At 41.8% G+C, this 25233-nt stretch overlaps 1 protein-coding gene across 2 annotated transcripts in view; it reads left to right on the forward strand.

The window, feature by feature from the left end:
* Positions 1-17799, forward strand: part of LOC311113145 (astrocytic phosphoprotein PEA-15-like) — a 39320-nt gene extending 21521 nt beyond the window's left edge. For both annotated transcript variants that reach the window (XM_084156308.1, XM_084156309.1), the window contains exons 2-4: positions 15472-15646; positions 15947-16102; positions 16799-17799. In XM_084156308.1, the coding sequence (XP_084012434.1) occupies positions 15475-15646; positions 15947-16102; positions 16799-16863 (393 nt within the window). In that variant the 5' untranslated portion in view covers positions 15472-15474 and the 3' untranslated portion in view covers positions 16864-17799. The remainder of the gene's footprint in view (positions 1-15471; positions 15647-15946; positions 16103-16798) is intronic.
* Positions 17800-25233: the final 7434 nt, after the last annotated feature.

Genomic DNA, 25233 nt, shown 5'->3' on the forward strand with positions numbered 1-25233 from the left:
CAACTTTGTATGCCATCTATTCAATACGAATAAAAAATGTCAATTACAAGCCTAGTTGGTTTAGCCACGGAAAAAGACAGCAACCTTCCCGCTAGCCATGATTGGCTGAGATAATGAGTGGGCTGGACAAGCCGAGAGATGAGTTCAGATTGGTCTGCCATGTAGTACGCTTCTGTCTATAATATGAGCTGGTCAGTATGTGTAGGTAATCCTTTCTAACAATACTTTTTTTGAAAGATATCACGTATTAGAACTGCATAAGTGTTGCTCTCCACTTTCTGGAGGACCGAGTTTTGAAATCAGTGGAATTAGAGTATGATAGCTAAGGAGATGGAGAACATTCTGGCGTTTGATTGCAAATATGCAGACGGAGTCGAAAAGAGAACACACAGAAGGCTGTTGTATAAAACACCTGTCTCCGGATTACATCTTCAAACTAAGGGCAACCATGGCATCCATGACAGAGAGGGAGAAGCGTCCATCCATGTACAGTTGAAGTCGGAAGTTTACATACACCTTAGCCAAATACATTTAAAATCAGTTTTTCACAATCCCTGACATTTAATCTGAGTAGAAATTCCCTGTTTTAGGTCAGTTATGATCACCACTTTATTTTAAGAATGTGAAATGTCAGAATAATAGTTGAGAGAATGATTTATTTCAGCTTTTATATATTTCATCACATTCCCAGTGGGTCAGAAGTTTACATGCACTCAATTAGTATTTGGTAGCATTGCCTTTAAATTGTTTAACTTGGGTCAAACGTTTCGGGTAGCCTTCCACAAGCTTTCCACAGTAAGTTGGGTGAATTTTGGCCCATTCCTCCTGACAGAGCTGGTGTAACTGAGTCAGGTTTGTAGGCGTCCTTGATCGCTCACGCTTTTTCAGTTCTGCCCACACATTTTCTATAGAATTGAGGTCAGGGCTTTGTGATGGCCACTCCAACACCTTGACTTTGTTGTCCTTAAGCCATTTTGCCACAACTTTGGAAGTATGCTTGGAGTCATTGTCCATTTGGAAGACCCATTTGCGACTTTAACTTCCTGACTGACATCTTGAGATGTTGCTTCAATATATTCACATAATTTTCCTTCCTCAAGATGCCATCTATTATGTGAAGTGCACCAGTCCCTCCTGCAGCAAAGCACCCCCACAGCATGATGCTGCCACCCCCGTGCTTCACGTTGGGATGGTGTTCTTCGGCTTGCAAGCCTTCCCCTTTTTCCTCCAAACATAACGATGGTCATTATGGCCAATCGGTTCTATATTTGTTTCATTTCTCCAAAAAGTATGATCTTTGTCCCCATGTGCAGTTGCAAACCGTAGTCTGGCTTTTTTCTGATGGTTTTGGAGCAGTGGCTTCTTCCTTGCTGAGCGGCCTTTCATGTTATGTTGATATAGGACTCGTTTTACTGTGGATATAGATAATTTTGTACCGGTTTACTCCAGCATCTTCACAAGGTCCTTTGCTGTTGTCCTGGGATTGATTTGCACATTGCGCACCAAAGTACGTTCATCTCTAGGAGACAGAACGCGCCTCCTTCCTGAGTGGTATGACGGCTGCGTGGTCCCATGTGGTTTATACTTGCGTACTATTGTTTGTACAGATGAACGTGGTACCTTCAGGCGTTTTGAAATTGCTCCCAAGGATGAACAAGACTTGTGGAGGTCTACAATTTTTTTTTCTGAGTTCTTGGCTGATTTCTTTAGATTATTCCATGATGTCAAGCAAAGAGGCACTGAGTTTGAAGGTAGGTCTTGAAATACATCCACAGGTACACCTCCAATTACATTTACATTTTTAGCAGACACTCTTATCCAGAGCGACTTACAGTTAGTGAGTGCATAAATTTTTCATACTGGTCCGCCGTGGGAATCAAACCCACAATCCTGGCGTTGCAAGCGCCATGCTCTACCAACTGAGCTACACGACTCAATTGACTCAAATGATGTCAATTAGCCTATCAGAAGCTTCTAAAGCCATGACATCATTTTCTGGAATTTTCCAAGCTGTTTAAAGGCACAGTCAAATTAGTGTATGTTAACTTCTGACCCACTGGAATTGTGATACAGTGAATTATAAGTGAAATAATCTGTCTGTAAACAATTGTTGGAAAAATTACTTTTGTCATGCACAAAGTAGATGTTCTAACCGACTTGCCAAAACTATAGTTTGTTAACAAGAAATTTGTGCAGTGGTTGAAAAACAAGTTTTAATGACTCCAAGCTAAGTGTATGTAAACTTCCGACTTCAACTTTATACAGGTAAGAGAGTCTAGCTAGCTACATTTTCAGATATTACAAGTTTTTAATTTAGTCAGAAAGTCATTTTCATTGCTAGTTATAGCCTAATGTTAGCTAGCTAACATTGAACCTGGTTGGTTAGCTACCTGCAGATTCATGCAGGGTAGTAACATTATGAGTTGGGATTGTGCTTCATTGTTTAGCTAGCCATATAGCTACATGTCTAAATAAAAGACTCCACTATGCAAGTAACTATTTCAATAGAATGTTTATGATGTCACTGCGACAACTGTCGATAGACGTAGCTGTTAAATTCGCTCTAGCTATCTACTCAGATTTCAGAGCACTCTCGTCTGAGTGTGCCAGAGCGCAGAATAACTGACGAATTTAAGAATGCTCAACACCCGTTGAATATGGCCGGTGTCAGTAAACGTTGGCAAAAAAGCGTAATTAAATTGTTGCCAGCAGCACAGTTGCAGTCACCAACGCTCTGGATAACATAAATACAGCCTAACCAGCTCTGCTAGGGTGTGTAAAATGGTCAGAGTGAGCTGTTCTCTCATCTGTGTCTGGAAGTAGCTAGCAAGCTAGCCAACGTTAGCCAGTTAGCTTGGGTGCTTGACTACTGTTGTTAGGTCAGAACGCTAGGATCAACCCTACTTTTCGGCCAGAGCGTCCAGTGTGCGCTCTGAACACTCCGAGAGCGAAACACTCTGAGTTTACGAACGCCCAGAACACACTCTGGCACTCCAAGTTTATCAACTTTCAAAGCAGAATTACTTTCCCATTGTTCCTCAACTGTAGTGTCTGATGTGCCATTTTCTAGCTCTGCGTCTCTACTTTTGTCCAATGTAAAAAAACACAATTTCAAATGTTGCTACATAAGACTGAATCGAGCCGGTCGGTCACAAATGATTGGCTTTGAGCAGGTAAGCAGTACTTAGTGACTTCTTAATGTGTTTACCAGGTACTGAAGACTATGCTGTAATTTAGCCCTCTGAACATGGGATTACTTACAGGATTAAATAATTACTGTACATTTTAGTCATTTACCAGACACTCTTATCCAGAGCAACTTACAGTTAGTGAGTGCATACATTATTTTTATTTATTTTATACACGGGAATCGAACCCACAATCCTGGCGTTGCAAACGCCATGCTCTACCAACATCCCTGCTGGCCATTCCATCCCATATCCTGGATGACACTGGGCCAATTGTGCACCGCCCCATGGGTCTCCTGGTCGCGGCCGGCTACGACAGAGCCTGGATACGAACCAGGATCTCTAGTGGCACAGCTAGCACTGCGATGCAGTGCCGTAGACCACTGCGCCACTCTGTAGACCTGGGTAGGCTATATTTCTCCTTAAAATGTGTGTGTAATCCCTAAATATTGCATAAGTTTTGACCAGAGCCCATTTGAAATGCAGACACAAAGAGACTTTGTGTGTCAGTATTGTCAGAGTGAGCTGTTCACCCTTTAGCCTTCCTCCACTGACCTATTTACCCCATCCCTTCATATTCTCTCTCTCTCTCTCTCTCTCTCTCTCTCTCTCTCGTTCTCTCTCTCTCTCGGCTTTAAATCTGACCATCTGGTCTGGTCTGGAGGCTGAGGCCGTGACCCAAATGGCACCCTAGTGCACTACTTTTGACCGTAGCCCATAGGTCAAAAGTAGTGCTATATAGGGAATATGATGCCATTTGGGACTCAGCTTGAGGATATGGTGAATCGATTGACCAGGCAAAGCCAACAACAGGGAACTGAGAGCTGCACAGATACACCATTCAAAGAGAGAGACATACAGTGCCTTGCAAAATTATTCATCCCCCTTGGCGTTTTTCCTATTTTGTTGCATTACAACCTGTAATTTAAATGGATTTTAATTTGGATTTCATGTAATGGACATACACAAAATAGTCCAAATTGGTGAAGTAAAATTCAAAAAAATAAATAACGGAAAACTGGTGTGTGCATATGTATTCACCCCCTTTGCTATGAAGCCCCAAAATAAGATCTGGTGCAACCAATTACCTTCAGAATTTGCATAATTAGTTAAATAAAGTCCACCTGTGTGCAATCTAAGTGTCACATGATCTGTCACATGATCTCAGTATATATACACCTGTTCTGAAAGGCCCCAGAGTTTGCAACACCACTAAGCAAGGTGCACCACCAAGAAAGCGGCACCATGAAGACAAAGGAGCTCTCCATACAGGTCAGGGACAAAGTTGTGGAGAAGTATAGATCAGGGTTGGGTTATAAAAAAATATCAAAAACTTTGAACATCCCACGGAGCACCATTAAATCCATTATAAAAATATTGAACGAATATGGCACCACAACAAACCTGCCACAACAGGGCCGCCCAACAAATCTCACGGACCAGGCAAGGAGGGCATTAATCAGAGAGGCAACAAAGAGACCAAAGATAACCCTGAAGGAGCTGCAAATCTCCACAGCGGAGATTGGAGTATCTGTCCATAGGACCAGTTTAAGCCGTACACTCCCCAGAGCTGAGCTTTACGGAAGAGTGGCAAGAAAAAAGCCATTGCTTAAAGAAAAATATAAGCAAACACATTTGGTGTTCGCCAAAATCCATGTGGGAGTCTCCCCAAACAAATTGAAGAAGGTACTCTGGTCAGATGAGACTAAAATTGAGCTTTTTGGCCATCAAGGGAAACGCTATGTCTGGCGCAATCCCAACACCTCTCATCATCCGAGAACACCATCCCCAAAGTGAAGTATGGTGGTGGCAGTATCATGCTGTGGGGATGTTTTTCATCGGCAGGGACTGGGTAACTGGTCAGACTTGAAGGAATGATGGATGGCGCGAAATATAGGGAAATTCTTGAGGGAAACCTGTTTTTGTCTTCCAGAGATTTGAGACTGGGACGGAGGTTCACCTTCCAGCAGGACAATGACCCTAAGCATACTGCTAAAGCAACACTCGAGTGGTTTAATGGGAAACATTTAAATGTCTTGGAATGGCCTAGTCATAGTAATGCACGCTCAAGTTTTATGTTTCTTTGACTTATTTCGTCTTTGTTTCACCCCCCCCAAAAAAATTATTTTGCATCTTCAAAGTGGTAGGCATGTTGTGTAAATCAACTGATACAAACCCCTAAAAAATCTATTTTAACAGGTTGTAAGGCAACAAAATAGGAAAAATTCCAAGGGGGGGTGAATACTTTCGCAAGCCACTGTATATATAAAGGGAGAGAGACAAAGAGAGAGAGACAGAGAGATACAGAAAGAAAGAGAGAGAGAAGGAGGCAAAAAAGAGAGAGAGAGGGAGCGCGAGAGAGAAAGAGATAAAGGGAGAGACTCAGAGAGAGAGAGATCGAGAGAGAGGGAGAGGGAGAGGGAAATTGGTGAACTGAAAGGATTAGTTCCTTCTTAATACCAATAGTGAATCCAGCTGCTGTTTTTTCCTCTGCTGCCCCCGACAACCAGCCAGGAAGTGTTTCCATGGTGATGACAGGATGCAAGCCTGTGCCGGTCACTCACAGCTGGGTTACAACGACAACCAGGCTTGACTCCTTAAGCCCAGAGAGAGAGTGAGAGAGAGATAGCAAGAGAGAGACGGAGAGACACAGAGAGAGAGAGAGTGAGAGAGAGAGAAACAAAGAGAGAGAGAGGGACAGAGAGAGAGAGAGAGAGAGAGAGAGAGAGAGAGACAGAGAGAGAGAGAGAGAGAGAGAGAGAGAGAGAGAGAGAGAGATAGAGCGAGAGAGAGAAAGAGAGAGAGAGAGAGAGAGAAAGACAGAGAGAGAGAGACAGAGAGAGAGCGAGAGAGAAAGAGAAAGAGAGAAAGAGTGAGAGAGAGAGAAACAAGGATAGAGAGAGGGACAGAGAGAGAGAGAAAGAGAGAGAGGGGATGGAGAGAGAGAGAGAGAGTGGGACAGAGAGAGAGAGAGATAGGGACAGAGAGAAAGAGAGAGGGAGACAGAGAGAGAGAGAAAGAGAGAGAGAGTGGGACGGAAAGAGAGGGACAGAGAGAGCGAGAGGGACAGAGAAAGAGAGAGGGACAGAGAGAGAGAGAGAGAGAGAGAGGGAGAGAGAGAGAGAGAGGGACAGAGAGAGAGAGAGAGAGAGGGACAGAGAGCGAGGGTCTGAGAGAGAGAGAGAGACCGAGAGAGAGAGATGTATCTCTCCTCCCCTCTCTTCTTTTCTCCCATGCCTATGTGCCTACCAGCATTTACACATTACGGGGACCTGTCTCTCCCTCCTCTCCTCCACGCCAACCATCATCTTTTTACATTGATGCTAGCTGACAGCACACACACTTGCTCAGGGGATACACAGCAGTTGTCATGGGCACTCTCCCCCTCTCTCTCTCTCGCTCCCTTTCTCGTTCTCTTCCTCTCTCTGCCTCCCTCTCGCTCACTTACTCTCTCTCTCCTTTCTCTCTGTCTCTCCCTTTCACATTCTCTGTCTCTCTCTCTTTCTCTCCTTCCATCTCTCTCCCTCTCTAAATTATTTACCCACTGAACACACACACTCCCTGTAGGGTTGGAGATGAAGGGAACATATTGTTTTTAAAGACTGGTTGGCCGGTTGGATGGAGCGTTTAAATCCTGTAGCTGAGGAGGAAGGCAGTTGGAAGCAAGGCATGATGGGGGAGTGAGAGAGAGAGAGAGAGAGAGAGAGATAGAGAGAGAGAGAGAGAGCGAGAGAGGAGGAGAGGAGTGGAGGCAGGGAGGAAAGGAAGAGAGGATGTGAAAGGAGGAGAAAAGAGGAGAAAGGGAGGAAAGGAGGAGGAGAGGAGGAGGAGAGAGGAATGGCTGTGCCCTTTAGTGTGGCGTTTGACCTTTAATTGGCTGTGGTGAGATCGCATCTTCATTTGGTGTGCGTGCGTTGATTCATATGACAACGTTTAATTTAAGCCCTCTAGCTGTAAAACAGAGAACCGACAGAGACTCCGTCAGTGAAATAGTGCTTCACTGTTAATATCAGACATACGGTATTGTTCTTGAAAAATGCCAAGTTGCATTCAATAACCCAATTGATTCACAAGTAATCTCAAACAGCTTCTTAGGAAGTCTTAGGAATGAGTCATGAATCAAGAATGAAGAGTCATGAATGTCATAATAACATGTGAATATAGTATAACCAAATAGTATTCTTATTTCCATTTCAGTTGGCCACCAGTGTACAGTAGTTTGGACAGAGTAGGTCTGTGTTGAAAGATGTTAGAGTAGTGTCTTATGCTAGCTCCAGCAGGGTTCAGCAGGGTGTATCAGCCAGCTGTGTGTGTGTGTGTGTGTGTGTGTGTGTGTGTGTGTGTGTGTGTGTGTGTGTGTGTGTGTGTGTGTGTGACACAGCAGTGGACAGAGATATGCTGTGGCACCATGCAGAGAGTCCCCTGTTGTCTTGTCCTAGTTTTGGGAGTGGGTGTTTGTTTATGTTTTGTTTTCAGCAGCGCCACACGATGTGACGATTCAACACTGTAGCGGAGAAGGAAAGCGTGGCTGCCATGGAGGGATTGAGTTTAGAAACGATAGAGAATAGACCCACATAAAAAAGATACTACACTTTAATATAGAATTCTACAGTACTTACTATAGAAAACTACAGATTACTATAGAATACTACAGTACTTACTATAGAATACTACAGTACTTACTATAGAATACTACAGATAACTATAGAATACTACAGTAATTACTATAGAATACTACAGTACTTACTATAGAATTCTGTAGTAAACTTTAGTATACTGTAGAATACTATACTACACACTGTAGTATCCCTCAATCATATGTAGTACTTAGTATATAATTGTGTAGTATACTGTAGAACACTATAGTAAATACTACAGAAATGTCCACAAAAACATTACAGTCCGCAAAAACTTTTTTTTTAGCTATAGTAAATACTATAATATTTAATTTGCATATACCCTGCCCATTCCCCTCCCCCATATCCCAATTTGTGCCAACCGTAAGTGAGAAACCTTATATAGTATAGAGCATATATTGTGTTCCCTACAGGTTATAGAACAGAGCAGCAGCGTTGAAGGAGAAAGCCCCCCACGTCTATGTCAAAGACAGTAAAACAAAAACACTTTATTAAAAACAACAGTAATGTCCACAAAAACACTACAGTAAATACTACAGTCTGCAAAAACACTTAGGTAAATGCTACAGTATATACTACAATTTTTTTTTACTACAGTATTTATACTATAATAAACTGAAAACACTACAGTATACTACAGTGAATTCCTACAATAGTATACACTATAGTATTTTTTTATGTGGGGAGATACAGAGAAAGGGAGTATGGATGAAGGGAGAGAGAGAGAGCTATGTTCTCACTGCTCTGCGTGTCAGAAGGTTGCCTTTCTCTCACCGAGACACACGCAAGCAAATATGCACACACACAAACACACAATACAAAATAGAAAGAGAGAGAGAGGTATTTTATTTTCTTCCTAAATACTTGTCATAGGGATTTTTGCGGCTCCCATCACAGTAACGCGGTTGTCATGGGTACATGTAAAGATTGCTATTTAACCATTTCACCCTGGTTAAGCTTTGAGGCCCATGGTTCAAAAGTGTGCGCACATGCACACATACACTCACACACGCACGCGCACGCAAACACACACACACACACACACACACCGACATACCATGGCTAAAGCAGAGATATTTTAATGGTAGAAGGGTTCCATGTTAATCTGGCATTGTTTAAAAAAACCTAACATCGATGTCCGTGCACCCGCGAACATCCAATTTGCATAGTAACAACATCCCCATAAAAATATGTCAGTTTAAACTAGTGATACCTGTTTATCTGCATTGGATGCATCTCAATAAACCACATCCGTTGATGTCGCACTTCCGCATCTGCGGTGAAATGTGACAGAGCTAGAGCGGTGTTTGTCAGACCATGAGACATCCCGAAAATCGGTCTTCTCACAAAATCGTCCGTAAAACTTAAATTAATAGTCCGGGCGTTTATTTGCTTAAATCACTGAACACAACAGACGCTTATTAGAGACAAGCTGTTATTTGAGCAAGGTGTCTATTTCCTTAATGCACACAGCTTTTGCTCATTTGCATAGTTAGTTGTTCAATTCCAGCATTCACTTCTAGCATAAAAAAAAAAAATCTTCATTTTCTGCACTAATGCATTATCATTTACACACTGTGTCACGTTTATTTTGTCTTAGTATGCAAAAAAAATCCTTGAAAGAATAATTAGTCTCCTCTTTGACTGTGTAGTTTCGGCAGTTCTAACTTTCGCCACTAGAGGGCGATCGGCTGATTTCTGGGGGTCTGTACTCCCGAAGTTTTTGACTGTTTTTGTGCTTGCTAGTTAGCTAGCAGTTCTCAGCTGTTAGCAGCCACTGGCTAGCAGTTTCTTACTGGCGATAAAAACAGAAGATTGCCATCATTTTTTCGAGTCATTACTGAATTATTTAATGTAACAAATCAAACATGAAACCTCGTAAACAATTCATGCTGAGGGGGGTAGAGAGAGAGTGAGGGGATAGGAGGCTGTCCTGTAGCTCAGTTGGTAGAGTATGGCACTTGCAACGCCAGGGTTGTGGGTTCGTTTTCCACAGGGGGCCAGTATGAAAAATGTATGCACTCACTAACTGTAAGTCGCTCTGGATAAGAGTGTCTGCTAAAATGTAAATGTAACGGTAATTCATGTTAACCTCGTAAACAATTCATTTAGACCCTGAGTTTATTTGAAACAGGCGATTATTTGCTGAAATGTATTCCATTGCCCAGCTATTAAAAGGGACAGTTGTCTATTTGAGACTTGGCGTTTAACTGAAGTTTTACGGTAGTTGCTCTTTTTGACTCAACCACCGATTCAGAATAATAAGCAGGCCCTAAAACTCACTGTTGCCACTCAGATTTCTTGCCAACCAAAATGTATTAATTACACAAAAAAACACAAAACTAAACGGAGGACCATGCTTAGTAATGTTTCTGAAACAAGGAATGAAGTAACAAATTATGTGGTATATTGCTCAGTTTAATGTAATATATAATATATAACATCAGGATTCGTATTTCTTTGTGCATTACCAGATATGAAACAAAACAGCAGAAATAGCTACTGCAGTATTTATTTAGTTATAAATCCCAACTTGCACATGTGCCCATACTTGACTTCTGACCATTTTTATGAAATGCTCACTCTGTAGAGCCCTGAGAGTGACCACCCTCCAACGTGGTCGAGTAACCATGGTAATAGAGGGGTGGAGCGACAGAGAGAGAAAGAGAGAGAGAGAGAGAGAGAGAGAGAGAGAGAGAGAGAGAGAGAGAGAGAGAAAGAGAAAGAGAGAGTGAGCAAGAGAAAGAGAGGTTGAGAGGCCGAGAGAGAGAGTGAGAGAGAGAGAAAGAGAGAGAGAGAAAGAGAGAGAGAGAAAGAAAGAGAGTGAAAGGAGAAGGCTTAATCTCCCTCTCTCAGTGTATAGTGAGAAATGTGTCTCAACAGGTGTGTGAAGCATGTTTTACCTTCATATTTTACCCACTGCATCCTTTAGCTCCTTGACAATTGTGTGTGTGCATGTGTGTGTGTGTGCGTGCTTGATAGCATGTGCCTGCGTGTGTGTGTGTGAGAACAGTAGGTCTTGTCTGCAAAATAGATAATAGCACAGTGGCATTGCTCTCTAGTCAAATGAACAGTCTCTATGGTGTACTAGGCTCTAGGCTGCCAGGTTCAAATAATTTAAAAACATTTCAAATAACTTTAAGCGTTTACTCTAGCCTGCCTAGAGTGTCAGATTGGCCGGAGATTACAGCTTTGAGACTATTCTATTGATCCATGAAGCCAGTCAAACTCAATCAAGCACAAAGTGTTTGGAATGATTTCAAATACTGTTTGAACCCAGGTCTGCTAGGCGCTAGGCCAGAAGGATGCCAGGGGGTAGATTTAGGAGTTTAGTCACGGTGGAGAGGGGCTGCCTGGGCTAGGCAGGCGGCCATATCCCCCTTCTCCACCCTTCTTACACTGGGATGAAGGGAGGGAAGGGTGGAGGGAGGGAGAGGGAGAGAGAGGAGAGAGAGGGAGAGAGAGGGAGAGAGAGGAGAGGGAGAGAGAGGAGAGGGAGAGAGAGGGAGAGAGACAGAGGAGAGGGAGAGAGAGGGAGAGAGACAGAGGAGAGGGAGAGAGACAGAGGAGAGGGAGAGAGAGGGAGGGAGAGAGAGGAGAGGGAGAGAGAGGAGAGGGAGAGAGACAGAGGAGACCAGCAGAGGTTCCCTCCCCTCTCCAACCTCCACACACTGGAATAGAGGAAGGGAGGGGTGGAGGGACAGGGAGAGAGAAAGAGAGAGCAGAAGAGCAGGAGACAAAAGCATGTTTGTGTTCATGAGAACTTGAGGGACTTAGACAGGGGCTCTACTATGTGTGGAAGCAGTGTCAGCCTCGTCATAGAGTTAGAGAGAGGGGGCTAGAAGGTATAGAGAGAGAGAGAAAGATAGAGAGAGGGGGGGTGAGAGAATGGGAGAGAGAGGGGGGTAGAGAGAGAGAGAGAGAGAGCGGAAGAATGGGAGAGAGAGGGGATAGGAGGCATGGAGAGAGAGAGAGGGGGGAGAGAGAGAGAGAGAGAGAGAGAGAGAGAGAGAGAGCGGAAGAATAGGAGCGAGAGAGGGGATAGGAGGCATGGAGAGAGAGAGGGGGGGGAGATAGAGAGATAGAGGGGGGGTGGAGAGAGAGAGAGAGAGAGAGGAAAGGAGGCATGGACAGAGAGAGTTTGAGAGAGAGAGATGTAGAGTAGAGAGGGAGGGACACAGAAAGAGAGAAAGAGCGAGGGAGAGATGGAAAGAAAAAAGAGAACAACTGTAAATTATACGGAAATTTTTGTCATTATCAACATTAAAATACTCTGAAACGTTTTACTGCAGCATACTATAAATGATGGTGCATTGTGGGAAAATGTTATGGGCAGGGAAAGAATTGCTGTATTTCTAATGGTACTGTAATTAAACCCCACAGAATACAGTAACGTACCGTATCTTTGGAGCGCAAAAAAAAATTTTGACCACTAATGGGGGCATGGTATTGTTGTTTCTGGCTCATTAACATATTTTGAGGCATGCCTTGTAAGACGCTACATTTGTTGCACCCGAGAGGGAGAATGTGGTACCAGTTTAACTCCTGTGTGGTTATAGTGCCCCACCAATTTAAAATGTATAGGGGACAGATTGGAGTGGCAGCAAGTCTTAAACCTTAAATGTTTTAGCATTTTGCAATGTACTTTTGGTCTGTTTTGCCCTGTAGTCTCTGCCAGTTTGGAAGCCTTTCTTAAGGCCTCTAGAAGTGCAAGTGGTATAAAACACCAACTATTCATTAATAAACTGTAATACACACACACACACACACATTGATCCAAACACACACTGTCACACACACACACATTGATCCAAACACACACTGTCACACACACACATTGATCCAAACACACACTGTCACACACACACACACTCACACATTGATCCAAACACACACTGTCACACACACACATTGATCCAAACACACACTGTCACACACACACACACATTGATCCAGACACACACTGTCACACACACACACACACACACACACACACACACACACATTGATCCAAAAACACACTGTCACACACACACATTGATCCAAACACACACTGTCACACACACACATTGATCCAAACACACACTGTCACACACACACATTGATCCAAACACACACTGTCACACACACACACACACATTGATCCAAACACACACTGTCACACACACACATTGATCCAAACACACACTGTCACACACACACATTGATCCAAACACACACTGTCACACACACACACACACATTGATCCAAACACACACTGTCACTCACACACACATTGATCCAAACACACACTGTCACACACACACATTGATCCAAACACACACTGTCACACACACACACACTCACACATTGATCCAAACACACACTGTCACACACACACATTGATCCAAACACACACTGTCACACACACACACACATTGATCCAAACACACACTGTCACACACACACATTGATCCAAACACACACTGTCACACACACACACACATTGATCCAAACACACACTGTCACACACACACACACATTGATCCAAACACACACTGTCACACACACACACACACATTGATCCAAACACACACTGTCACTCACACACACATTGATCCAAACACACACTGTCACTCACACACACATTGATCCGAACACACACTGTCACACACACACACACACTCACACACTGATCCAAACACACACTGTCACACACACACATTGATCCAAACACACACTGTCACACACACACACACATTGATCCAAACACACACTGTCACACACACACACACATTGATCCAAACACACACTGTCACACACACACACACATTGATCCAAACACACACTGTCACTCACACACACATTGATCCAAACACACACTGTCACTCACACACACATTGATCCAAACACACACTGTCACACACACACACACACTCACACATTGATCCAAACACACACTGTCACACACACACATTGATCCAAACACAAACACAGCCCTGCACCTCTTCTATTCTCCTGGGGAGTGTGTTTGCCCAGTCAGTCCTCTGTCTTTATTGAGTAAAAATGGCTTTTGATTGAGCATGTGACATTTAAGGTAATGACTGTGTGTTTGTGTGTGTGTGTGTGTGTGTGTGAAGGGAGGGCCTGTAAAACACACTGTTATTATACCGCGCTCCATTGGGCACAGATCTAGGATCACCCTATCATAACCTTACCTTTTGAGGGAAAGTGCCACAAACTGACCTTAGATCAGTTTCTGCCAGGACAGAGATTACAGTGAAGGGTCGGGGAGGTACTCAGATCCAGACTCATTGCGGAGAAGAAACTAACGTCGCCAGGTAGCTAGGCAAGGGAGAGAGGGCACACACACTCACACCTTTGGGTCTGTATAGGGACCACTGCCCTCTGCTGGTAGAAGAGAATATGACTCTTCTAGTATTTAGGCTGTCCCTGAGCCTTGTTCATCACACACACACACACACACACACACACAAACTAAATCAGACAATAGCCTTTGGAGAGATCCACCAAGCATTTGACTTCTCCTTTTCAAGTCAAGACAGTGTGTGTGTGTGTGTGTGTGTGTGTGTGTGTGTGTGTGTGTGTGTGTGTGTGTGTGTGTGTGTGTGTGTGTGTGTGTGTGTGTGTGTGTGTGTGTGTGTGTGTGTGTGTGTGTGTGTGCATGCGTGTGTGTGCGTGCGTGCATGCTTGTTTGTGTGACAACTGAAAGCCTTTGTTGTGGATGTCACTCAATGCTCCTTAATCCACCATTACTACATTTAATCTACATTTTATATTGTAGGTAGATGCCATTGTACAGAAGTCAATAGCGCACACACACAAACCCACGCACACACACTTACACACACACACTTACACAGAGAGCTAGACAGAGAGACAGACACACACACACACAGACACAGACACACAGCTGTCTCCAATACTGCATACCATATTGGTGTTTCTGTGGCTTCCTGGCTATAGTAAGTATAGCCACTTTCCAGCCTGCCATCGGTAGAGTGGGAGATCTTGTTGTAACAGAGATCACAATAGAAGGACAGAGTGTCCACTAGAGGCTCTCTCTCTCTCTCTCTGTCCCACTCTCTCTCTCCTCCTCGTCTCTAAAGAGATAGAGTTGTGGTCTCAGCTCCATGTAGGGGGTGCCCGTAAACACAGATCTAGGATCAGAAATAGAACTCCATGTGGAACAAGGGTAAGGGGTAATGTCTAGAGAACAGAAAACTGACAGACTAAAGACATGTAACCACACATTATTGCTCTTATGTACATGATTTAATAAAGGTTCACTCGTCTTGGCAGCAAGAGGCTAGCTTGGTCCTAGATCTGTTTGTGCTATCGTTCCCCTCTTTGCCAGGCCGTGTTGTGCCAAACTAAAGCTAGCAAGATAATAATAATAATAATAATAATATGCCATTTAGCAGACGCTTTTATCCAAAGCGACTTACAGTCATGCGTGCATACATTTTTACGTATGGGTGGTCCCGGGGATCGAACCCACTACCTTGGCGTTACAAGCGCCGTGCTCTACCAGCTGACCCTCATTACCTGGGCTGTTTTGGATCGCCTTCATCCTGTTTTTTCTCTGATAAAGAACCAGAATTAACTAACGTTCCCCCTCACTCTCTCCCCCCTCCTTCCATCAGACCATGTCGGAGTACAGCTCTTTGCTCAGTGACCTGTCTGAGAACATCACCAATGAGGACTTGGATCAACTGAAGTCTGCCTGCAAGGAGGACATCACAGAGGACCAGAGCAACACCATCACCTCCTCCAAGGAGTGGTTCAACTACCTGGAGGAGAATGAAAAGCTGGCACAGGGTGAGGAGGGAGAAGTTTCCAGGTTTCCCAGATCAACATTTGGGAAGGGAAAGGGAGGGAGGGAGGGAAGGATGGTGGGATGGAGGGGAGTGGAGAGTGGTTTCATTACCTGGTGAAGAATGACAAACTGGCACAAGGTGAGGGAGGGGGAGAGAGGGAGAGGAGGGGGAAGGAGGCTGCAAATGAACACAGATCTTTGAAGGCACAATGTTTAAGAAAAGTAACAAATTAAATCACGCTGCCAGATTATAGTAATGTTTACAGTACTTTTGCACCTTAAAAATGTTTCCCTCTTTACAGATAACCTGTCGTACATCGAGCACATCTTTGAGATCTCACGGCGACCAGACCTGCTGACCCGGGTCATCGAGTACCGCACCACGGTTCTCAAGATCTCTGAGGACGATGAGATCGACACCAAGCTCACACGCATCCCCTCCGCCAAGAAATACAAAGGTCACTTCTCTTTACTATACCTATTTTTTTCTGTTTCTAACGTTCGGTCCTTTTTGTTTATATTTCTTCTTCCTTCTCCTCTTGCCTTATCTTTCTCTCTCCACTTTTCTTTGTTTTTTTCTCGCTCTTTCTCTCCCTCCTCCCTCCTCCCCCCTCCCTCCTTCCTCCTCCCTCCTCCCTCCCACCTTCCCCCTCCCTCCTCCCTCCCTCCCTCCTCCCTCCTCCCTCCTCCCCCCTCCCTCCTTCCTCCTCCCTCCCTCCTTCCCCCTCCCTCCTCCCTCCTCCCCCCTCCCTCCTCCCTCCTCCCCATCCCCCCTCCCTCCTCCCCCCTCCCTCCTCTCTCCACTTTTTCCTCATCTTTTCTCTTTTTCTCTGAGTTCTCTTTCCTAATCTGTCTCTAACTATAAACTGTATTTCTCTGAGCTCTCTTTCCTAATCTGTCTCTAACTATAAACTGTATTTCTCTGAGCTCTCTTTCCTAATCTGTCTCTAACTATAAACTGTATTTCTCTGAGCTCTGTCTTCTTTAGTCCTTCCTTGAGGCGTTCTTCAGATTTCTAAATTATTTTGTTCTTTCTTATTTGACTTTTTCTTCATTTATTTTCAGTCATTCTCTCACGTCTGTTGCAGCAGCTTACTGAGACCTTTCTCTCTCCTCTTTCTCTCTCCACTCTCTCTCGCTCTCTCTCTCCTCAGATATCATTCGCCAACCCTCTGAAGACGAGATCATCAAGCTGGCTCCTCCTCCTAAAAAAGTGTGAGGTCGTCACCTCTGATCTGTGCACTTTGACCCCTGGCACTCCAACCATCTCGACCCCCCTCCTCCTCCCGCCTCCCCCCAGTTCCACTAACACAAACCATATTACACAGAGACGCTAGCAACCCCTCTCCAATCAACCAATCAGATCGCCACGATGCTTCACCGCCTCTTCTTCCAAGGCTAAAGGAAGAGTTCAAGATGAAAGATGGAGAGAATCAATAAGAGAAAGAAAGACAGAGCCAAATCCCCCTTGTTAAAAGATGTGTTGGTCAGTTTAAAGCTTGTGTACGTACCTGTACTTGTAACACTGTTTTGAGAAATTGTGTGAGTGTGTGTCTGAATGCTTGCATGCGTGTGTGTGTGTGTGTGTGTGTGTGTGTGTGTGTGTGTGTGTGTGTTCAAACATGTCTTTCTTTGTGTTTGTATGGGACCCCCTCCAGTTCGACCTAGAAATGTTGCAGGAAAAGCACCATTATGTGAGATACAGTATTTACATGACCTGTGTTAGGCCATTAGGATGAACATGCTGCCATTAGGTACAAAGATTTGCAACCATATCCTTCAATCAATCTTGCAGTGGACTTGCATTGCTATTCCACTAACAGGCAAATCAATGGGAGACTAAGTGAAAATATCACTTAAGTGGAAGTAGGATTCCACTTAACTTCGCATGATGCATTATGCTTTATCAGTGGAGCAAAAAGAAAGCTATAGTACAGGAGTCATATTTCCTTAACTCAAAACTCAGATGAAATCATCAGATCATTAGATATTAAAAATTGTATTTTTAGGTATTCATAGAAAAAGCCAATATTTGCCTTTAGTCTAGCTATAGCATGGAATTATAGAAGAAGAAAATATTATAATGATATTATATGTATTCTTATATTTATATGGTATTACACCATGACAATAGTATCATTTGATCGTCTTTTGTTTTGTTGACTTAAAAAGAACATGCTATCCTATACCCTACATCATTATGAGGACCAATAGAATTCACATACATGGGGCAAATAAAGCCTATAGGCTACTCTCTGCATTGTCCATACTAAGCTTTGAGTATGTAATTTATAATGATATAATAATGTATTATATATACATATATAATTATATTTTATATACATATATCATTATTTAAGTCTCTGGTATGAAAGCTTGAACTCTAACTCCACGGCTAAGTTTAGGCTAATGCTACAGTGCTGTGTAATAACAGTCCTGTGTAATGCCAGTCCTGTGTAATATTAGTCAAATAATATTGTTTTTAAACAGTCACACTTATTTACCCTCGTTGTGATTTTACACAAAGATTCAATGCTCCTTTACTGTGAAATCGTATTATAAAAAGACACCTTATTGTAAAGCCTTATTATAAAAACATATACAACAATTATTATATTGATCAATTTAAAAACTCTATATGAAACACTATCTGATATTGGAAAAATAAAAAATAAATATTTTATACGGATATAAAATATGTATTATATTTACTGTGTTTGAATAAGAACAAACGTCTTTCTGCTCCGAAAGTGCCACTCAAATTCCAAGCCCACATTTTTTCAGGACATAAAACAACTGACCAATCAGGGGGAGGGACGACAGCCTCTGAAAGAAATGTAAGGAAATAACAAAATGGTAGATAGATGAAGAAAGAAAACTGACACAATATCATGAATTACAATATATAAACCAATGGCATACATAAATAGTTCATAATCTGTTTTGTGAAAAGCCCAAGTACTGCACTAATCATCAATACACACACAACAGTGCACTACTCTCTAAATCAGGGGTGTCGAACTCATTCCATGGAGGGCCTAGTGTCTGCAGGTTTTAGTTTTTTCCTTCCAATTAAGACCTAGACAACCAGGTGTGGGGTGTTCCTTACTAATTAGTGACCTTAATTCATCAATCAAGTACAAGGGAGGAGCAAAAACCCGCAGACACTCGGCCCTCTGTGGAATGAGATTGACAACTGTGCTCTAAATAATCTCATCACCTAATCCCTAACACATTTTGGGTCTCGGTCACCATACATAAAACAAAGCAAGACTGTTGATTCAAATAAACAAATTACTCGTATATATTACACTGTGTTTCCTCCCTACGAAGAAGCCTTAGCGGAATTCAGGGCACACACTCCATGACAACTAATGTGTAAAATGTGAAAATGTGTGTGAGCATGTGTGGTTGCACCCGCACACTTGTACAGTCAGTACACATCAAGTTCAATATCACTCGTAAAGAAGGGGGACTATTTTGTGAGTTTGCTGAGGGATTCAGGACTCACGACTGGTCTGTGTAGACGTCTGCCAAACTGACGGGTCTCGGCAGGGACACTGATTACAAGTGTGTGAGCTGAGGTCTCCTGATCTGGATGAAACCTTCACTGATGTCCTAAGATCTCAAAAACACCTATACAACGAACACTCTGTAATTGCACAGTCACGGCCACCACTTCCTCCAGGAAAAACTACCTTTTCCCTCCCATAACCCCTACTCTCACCTCTCCCCACACCACCCTCTTTCCCTACCCCTACCCCCAGTGCCAATGACCAAGACTTTTAATTCCATCGCAGTTTCTGTGATCTGGTTTTGTATTGCTCGCTGTTAAACGTGTAGTGTTGGAACTGATTAGGATCCTATGCATTTATCTTTGATATATACACCTCCACATGTATTATCCTCATTATGTAGACCAGGGACTGTATTCATGAAGCGCTTTAGAATAGGAGTCCTGATCTAGGATCAGGTCCCCCCTGTCTATATAATCATATGCATTATAATCTGAAAGGCAAAACTGATCCTAGATCAGCACTCCTAGGTTGACAGCCAAGCAAGCCCCCCTTAGGAAGCCAGCACCCCTTTATGGTGAAGCGGTGGCTGCTGTTAATGAACCCTGTGCAAAAATGTGTAATCGGATCCTAGATCTGTTGTTTGGTGTGGTTAGGTTAACCTGATCTTAGAACTGTTGCTAGGGCGCAGCAGTTCGTATTGCAGGCAAGGGCAAGCAGTTGTACTTACCGCTATGATCTGTGGGTGCTGGTAGACAGGGTAGCTATGTGCTCACCTGGAGGAAGAGTTTGTGTCGGATGACCATTTTAGATCCTCTTAGGCTTACTATCTCACTTACCACTAACAGAGCTCTGGAGAAAAGCAGAGAAATTGTCGTTACAGTAATAGGAAGTATGTCCAAAAACATTGGGAGAATACATCTTTTAAAATAATTTTTTGTGTGTAGATTCGTCTGAGGATCGCAAGGGAGTTGTTTTGTTGTTCATTTTTTGTCTTGTTTTTGTTTTGTGTGTTAAAAGAAAAAAATGCTTAAACAGTAAGTAGGGACTTGTGAAATTGTGTTTGTGACCATGTTACTTAGGTATTTTTTCATGTCAGTATTCCACTATGGTTATTGGACTGTGCCATGTTAGCGATTGTGTGGTAGGATATCAGTAGTTAGAGAGATGGGTGAACCTCACACACACACACACAACGCACCGATAAACTCAATTATAATACAAATCAATGGCCCTATACCACTAAGGACCAACCTTCACTTTACAACATTCAAGATTCTCCTCATATCTAAACACATTTGTATTTGGGATTGTTTACGTGTTGTTGTAGCTACTGTAGCCTATGCATATTTGTATATTTCAGCCCAGAAAATGAATTCACGCATTGAGGAAGTTGCCATATGTGTGACTAAGAATGCAAATCCCCCTTTCATTCCTGTTCTCAGAAAAAAACACTGTAATCACCACTTCCTCTTTCTCGCTTCCCCCTTTTCCACACCACCTCTTTCGCTCCCTTTCTCCCTCCCTATGGCAACTCTGATATAGTCCTTTCCCCATTGGCTACAATACAGAGACAACAAGAAAGGACTCACACTGTGTGAGATATCACCATAGGTTCTTAGGTGACGTTTTAAGTTCATGGTTCCTTTTTAATCCAAGCATACATATGCCAAGTACAGTAACATCGATAGAACTGGTCGTAGCTAAGATGGCCGAGAAATTGTTCCATTCTGATTCATTGGGGCTTTATGACATCAACCTATCTAATGTTCTATATCTATGGTAAAATCTCAAACCTATGAGGCTCTATGTGGATTTCATTTATTTCTGATTGGTTAGAAATTATGTGTATGACATCGTTTAGCTTTATATGTGGCCATTGGCACATAGAATAAATACATATCACTCACAAATTATGTCAATTTGGAATTCTGTGTACCAATTACATATTAAGTTACAAAGAAATGCTGAGAAAAATATATATTAAAAAATGCAACAAAAAACTATAATAATGATAATAATAATAACAATAATAATAAATATAGCCTATATGACAAATATCTAAGAATATAACCAAGACATACATAAATTAGAATGATAATTTAAAGATGTACAACAAAGCTTACCGTTACAACGAGCTCATCAAACTACAATTTAAATTCCAACTTTTCAAACTACAGGAGTTTTACCTTGCCCTTTTCCCTTAGTTTGCATTCAATACACTTAAATTATGATTGAAGGGATTTTACAGTAGTTAATTTTCCGACGTTTTCTTTGATTTTCTTTCTTTTTTTGATTAGGTTGTACATATATATTGTGAATTTATATCCATGTGTTTGTTTTGTAATGGATTAATGTATTTAATGCCAATATATTGTTTGTTTCTGTATTTTTTTTAAGTATCCTGATATGTTAACTAACTGGAGACAAATCATGGGATAAAAACGTGTCACTTATCTGATGTTAAGTAAGAATTGATATTACAGAGCGCACACTTCAATTTAGCTCTCTATCCATGTTTTAATCTTTATATATGGATTTAGGGGTTGCATTGCTTTGAAATCTGACCACCTTTTCTTAAAAAAAAAAAAACCCGATTGTATACTGGTATTGTATTTTATTTTACATTTATTTTTATTCTTATCATCTGATGTATTTAAGGACAGCAGGTAGGCTAGTGGTTAGAGCGTTGGGCCAGTAACCGAAAGGTTGAAAAACCTGTCGATGTGCCCTTGAGCAAGGCACTTAACCCTAATTTGCTCCAGGGGCTCCAAACTACTATGGTTGACTGACCCTGTTAAACAGCACATTTCACTGCACCTATCTGGGGAATGTGACAATAAAAACATCTTCATTTTTTGCGGGTACAACACACCCAAAATACACACAAGATTATCCAGACAGTTGCTAAATTACAACAGGAGATCCATTGTGATGATCCCTTCACATCATTATTGTTGTTTCGTTTTTCTGCATTGCTGTTGTTTTTATCGGATTATTGTCATTTGTTTTGATAGAGATGCTTTTCTTTGTTGTGTCGTGAAATGTAATGATCAGAAAGCAGGCCACTGGGTAGAAAAGCAAAAAGCAAAAGAACTCTAAATACATATTCTCACTCAGAAGTTCATTCCTTATGTTCTTTTTTGTCCTTTTCTTTTTCTAGCAGTAGAATAAAGTGTTGATCTGTGGTTGTGACCACATGGATATAGAGATAGAGACAGAGGAGCGGGGGATTTGGGGTCAGTGCAGTGAACTAGTAGATGAAACCCCCAAATTCTATTAATCACAGATATCTGGGAAAACCTGACTATGGGTTTATTCTAAATGTTTATGTCGTTTTTTAAGAACAGGTGTGGTTTTGTCTCAATATCCAATGACAATAATGTCTGTGAGAGGAACAACTTGCTGGGTTTATCGGGTTTATCGGTTTAAATGGGTTTCTACAGGTTAGTGGTTACATAATGTGTTTCTGCAGGTTAGTGTTCATATATTGCACAAACCCGCATTGTGGTTTACCTTAATCTGCAATAGATTGAATCCATGATCTGAGTTGGATTTGATGTGGCTGGTGAACTATAGATTACAAAGGTCTTAAAGGATAAGTTCAATATTTTACAACATAATGTTAGATTGTTCCTTACCATGAAACCAACCCAAAACATGGATTACAGTTTCTGTTTCCAAAGACTACTATGGAAGGAACCATCCGGCATTAAGGACTGAAATACAGAACTTCTAAGGTGTTGAATGTTCAGAACTCACACATGACGGTATACAATAGGCTAGGCAGGTTGTGTTGAGTATGTTTGTGTGGAGTTCTGTGTTGTTAGAGAGAAGTTAGTGAAGTTGAGGATGTTGAATGTCTGAAGTTGGAAGAGATTTGTTAAGCAGAAACAGCAGTGACAAACATGTTTGATTTTGCATTTGTCAATGTTAATTTTTTAACCATAAAAGAAAGAGAAAGAGAGAGAGATTGGGTTAGAAAAAGAGTGAGAGAGCAACAATTATTTTAAATTGTGCACATGCTTTTTTAAACCATGGCTATTCAACCCTCTAGGACTAAATAGAAAAATGTAAAATGTGAAAATTGAAAAATAAATGTTTACATTAAGCAAGCTTTGACACCAGAGAAAAAAGTGCCAACTTTAGTTAAGTTGCAAACTGTTGAAAAATGATGATGTTTATATGTGCTGTTGACATGACTGAATCAAAAAAAACATATGTGTACTGAACAATCTCTCAGAGGCTACACTCCAAAAATCCACACTAGCACACTATCTAGAATGCATTCCAAATAGGCCACTTCCTGAGTAGTACGTTAGTGTGAATATCGGGGCGGAACCTCTTTATTTTAGACGGAAGTTGAAGACAGTTTTTGGTGGCTCTAAGAAACCATTTTAAAAGTGTGTGCTTTTGCATTAGACACAAGCTAGCTGCATTTGTTGTGTCGTGTTTTGAGGTGCTCAGTGAGAGGTGAGTTCAACAAGGTGAAACGTTTGCGATTGTTAGCTAACTGAAGCTAACACATTGCATTTTGGTTTGTGTTAGCTACAAATATTCACTAACATTAGCTTGTTAAGAGGTGTTAGCTAGCTAACAGCCAACATGCAGTGTGCAGGAAACATAATAGCATAAACTGCCGCTACAAATAATCATAGAAAAAAATATTTTTCAGTTTGAATATTGTTTCTAAACTGCCACAGGGATACCTTCAAAAAATTAGCTATTTGGCGGCCCCACTGTAACGCTGGAATGTTTGTTTGAATCATTCAACTGAAATTATTACTAGGTAGAATAAGATGTTCGTGGCAAGTTAAAGCCTTGTTGAACTCCCCTCGTGTCGGTGTCAGAACCGTATATTTAGAAAATGTTGACATATGGCAGCCATGTTAGCTCCCCATTATTACATGGGCAATATTGACAAATAGCAGGGCATTGAATTTTCTACATTTCACCAATGCTATAACTGAACGTCCAGGATTACAATTAAAATCCAACACTTGTCATGAATGGATAAATGGACTGCTCGAATGTGCTATCCGTTCTAAAAGTTGGCTGAACTCTCTAAATATATGGCACTGATCAAGACTAATGATCAAGAAGTGAATAAACTAAAAGCTAAAACTACCAATTTGAGATGGAAAAACATTGTGTATAATAAGCATAAAACGGTAATCAAAATGATTTGCAGTGAGGGACTTCAGATGTGCCAAACATAGGAGAGGCTAGCTAGATAGCTGGGCTAGAAACAGCTGGCTAGAAAAATGAGTATTCAGTCAATCAATGCAAGCTAGCTAGCTAACTAGGTGTCTTTTCTGAAAGAGTTAGCTACAGACATGTAGGGTGGTTAACAGTGTCCACTCCTATTAAATCATTTGCAGCTAGTTGTGAGACTTACGTAATGATGTTGCCAATGTCCATAGTGAAATCCATAATCCATAGTAAAATCGTGCACTGTAGCAAGCTGTTCTGCTAACGTCACTAGCTAGCAAAATCTCCATCAATGTCAGCTGAGCTTGCCGTGGTTTTGGACTAGCTCGCTAGCTATGATAACCCACTTTGCACAGTATGTATTTATTTTGTCAATTTATCGTTCATGCCATGTTACCTGGCTAGTCTCTAACAGGATAGCCTTCTCTGCCTATCAGAGGAACTATTAGAGTGATTACGTTATTAAGATGCGGCACTCAGTAGTCAGATGAGGCAATTTTCTAATGTTTTTAACATAAATTAGTTTTTCAGCAGTTTTAAGGGTAGGAACATGCTTATTTATCACATTTGGTTATCAAAATCACCTTAACTTACTAAAATGTTTCAGTTCATCTTTAATAATTGTAACTGCAGTGGTGTGGTCCCCTCAACATGAGTAGAGGTCATCGTAAGGTCACAAGTCACAACATTCCTGTGCTTGGGTAGGATAGACTAGGGTCTGCGTCCCAATAATATCTTCTTCCTCCTGAAGTGTACACTCATTCACTTCTTCCCACATATCTAAAAACATTGTATTGGTGGAGAAATGGGCTTGCTAGAGGGAGTTTACACCATATTTGTTATACCAGTCATTTTCTCTTATC

The sequence above is a fragment of the Coregonus lavaretus genome (genome assembly GCF_964263955.1).
Source record: "Coregonus lavaretus genome assembly, chromosome: 39".
In the NCBI taxonomy this organism is placed as follows: Eukaryota; Metazoa; Chordata; class Actinopteri; order Salmoniformes; family Salmonidae; genus Coregonus; species Coregonus lavaretus.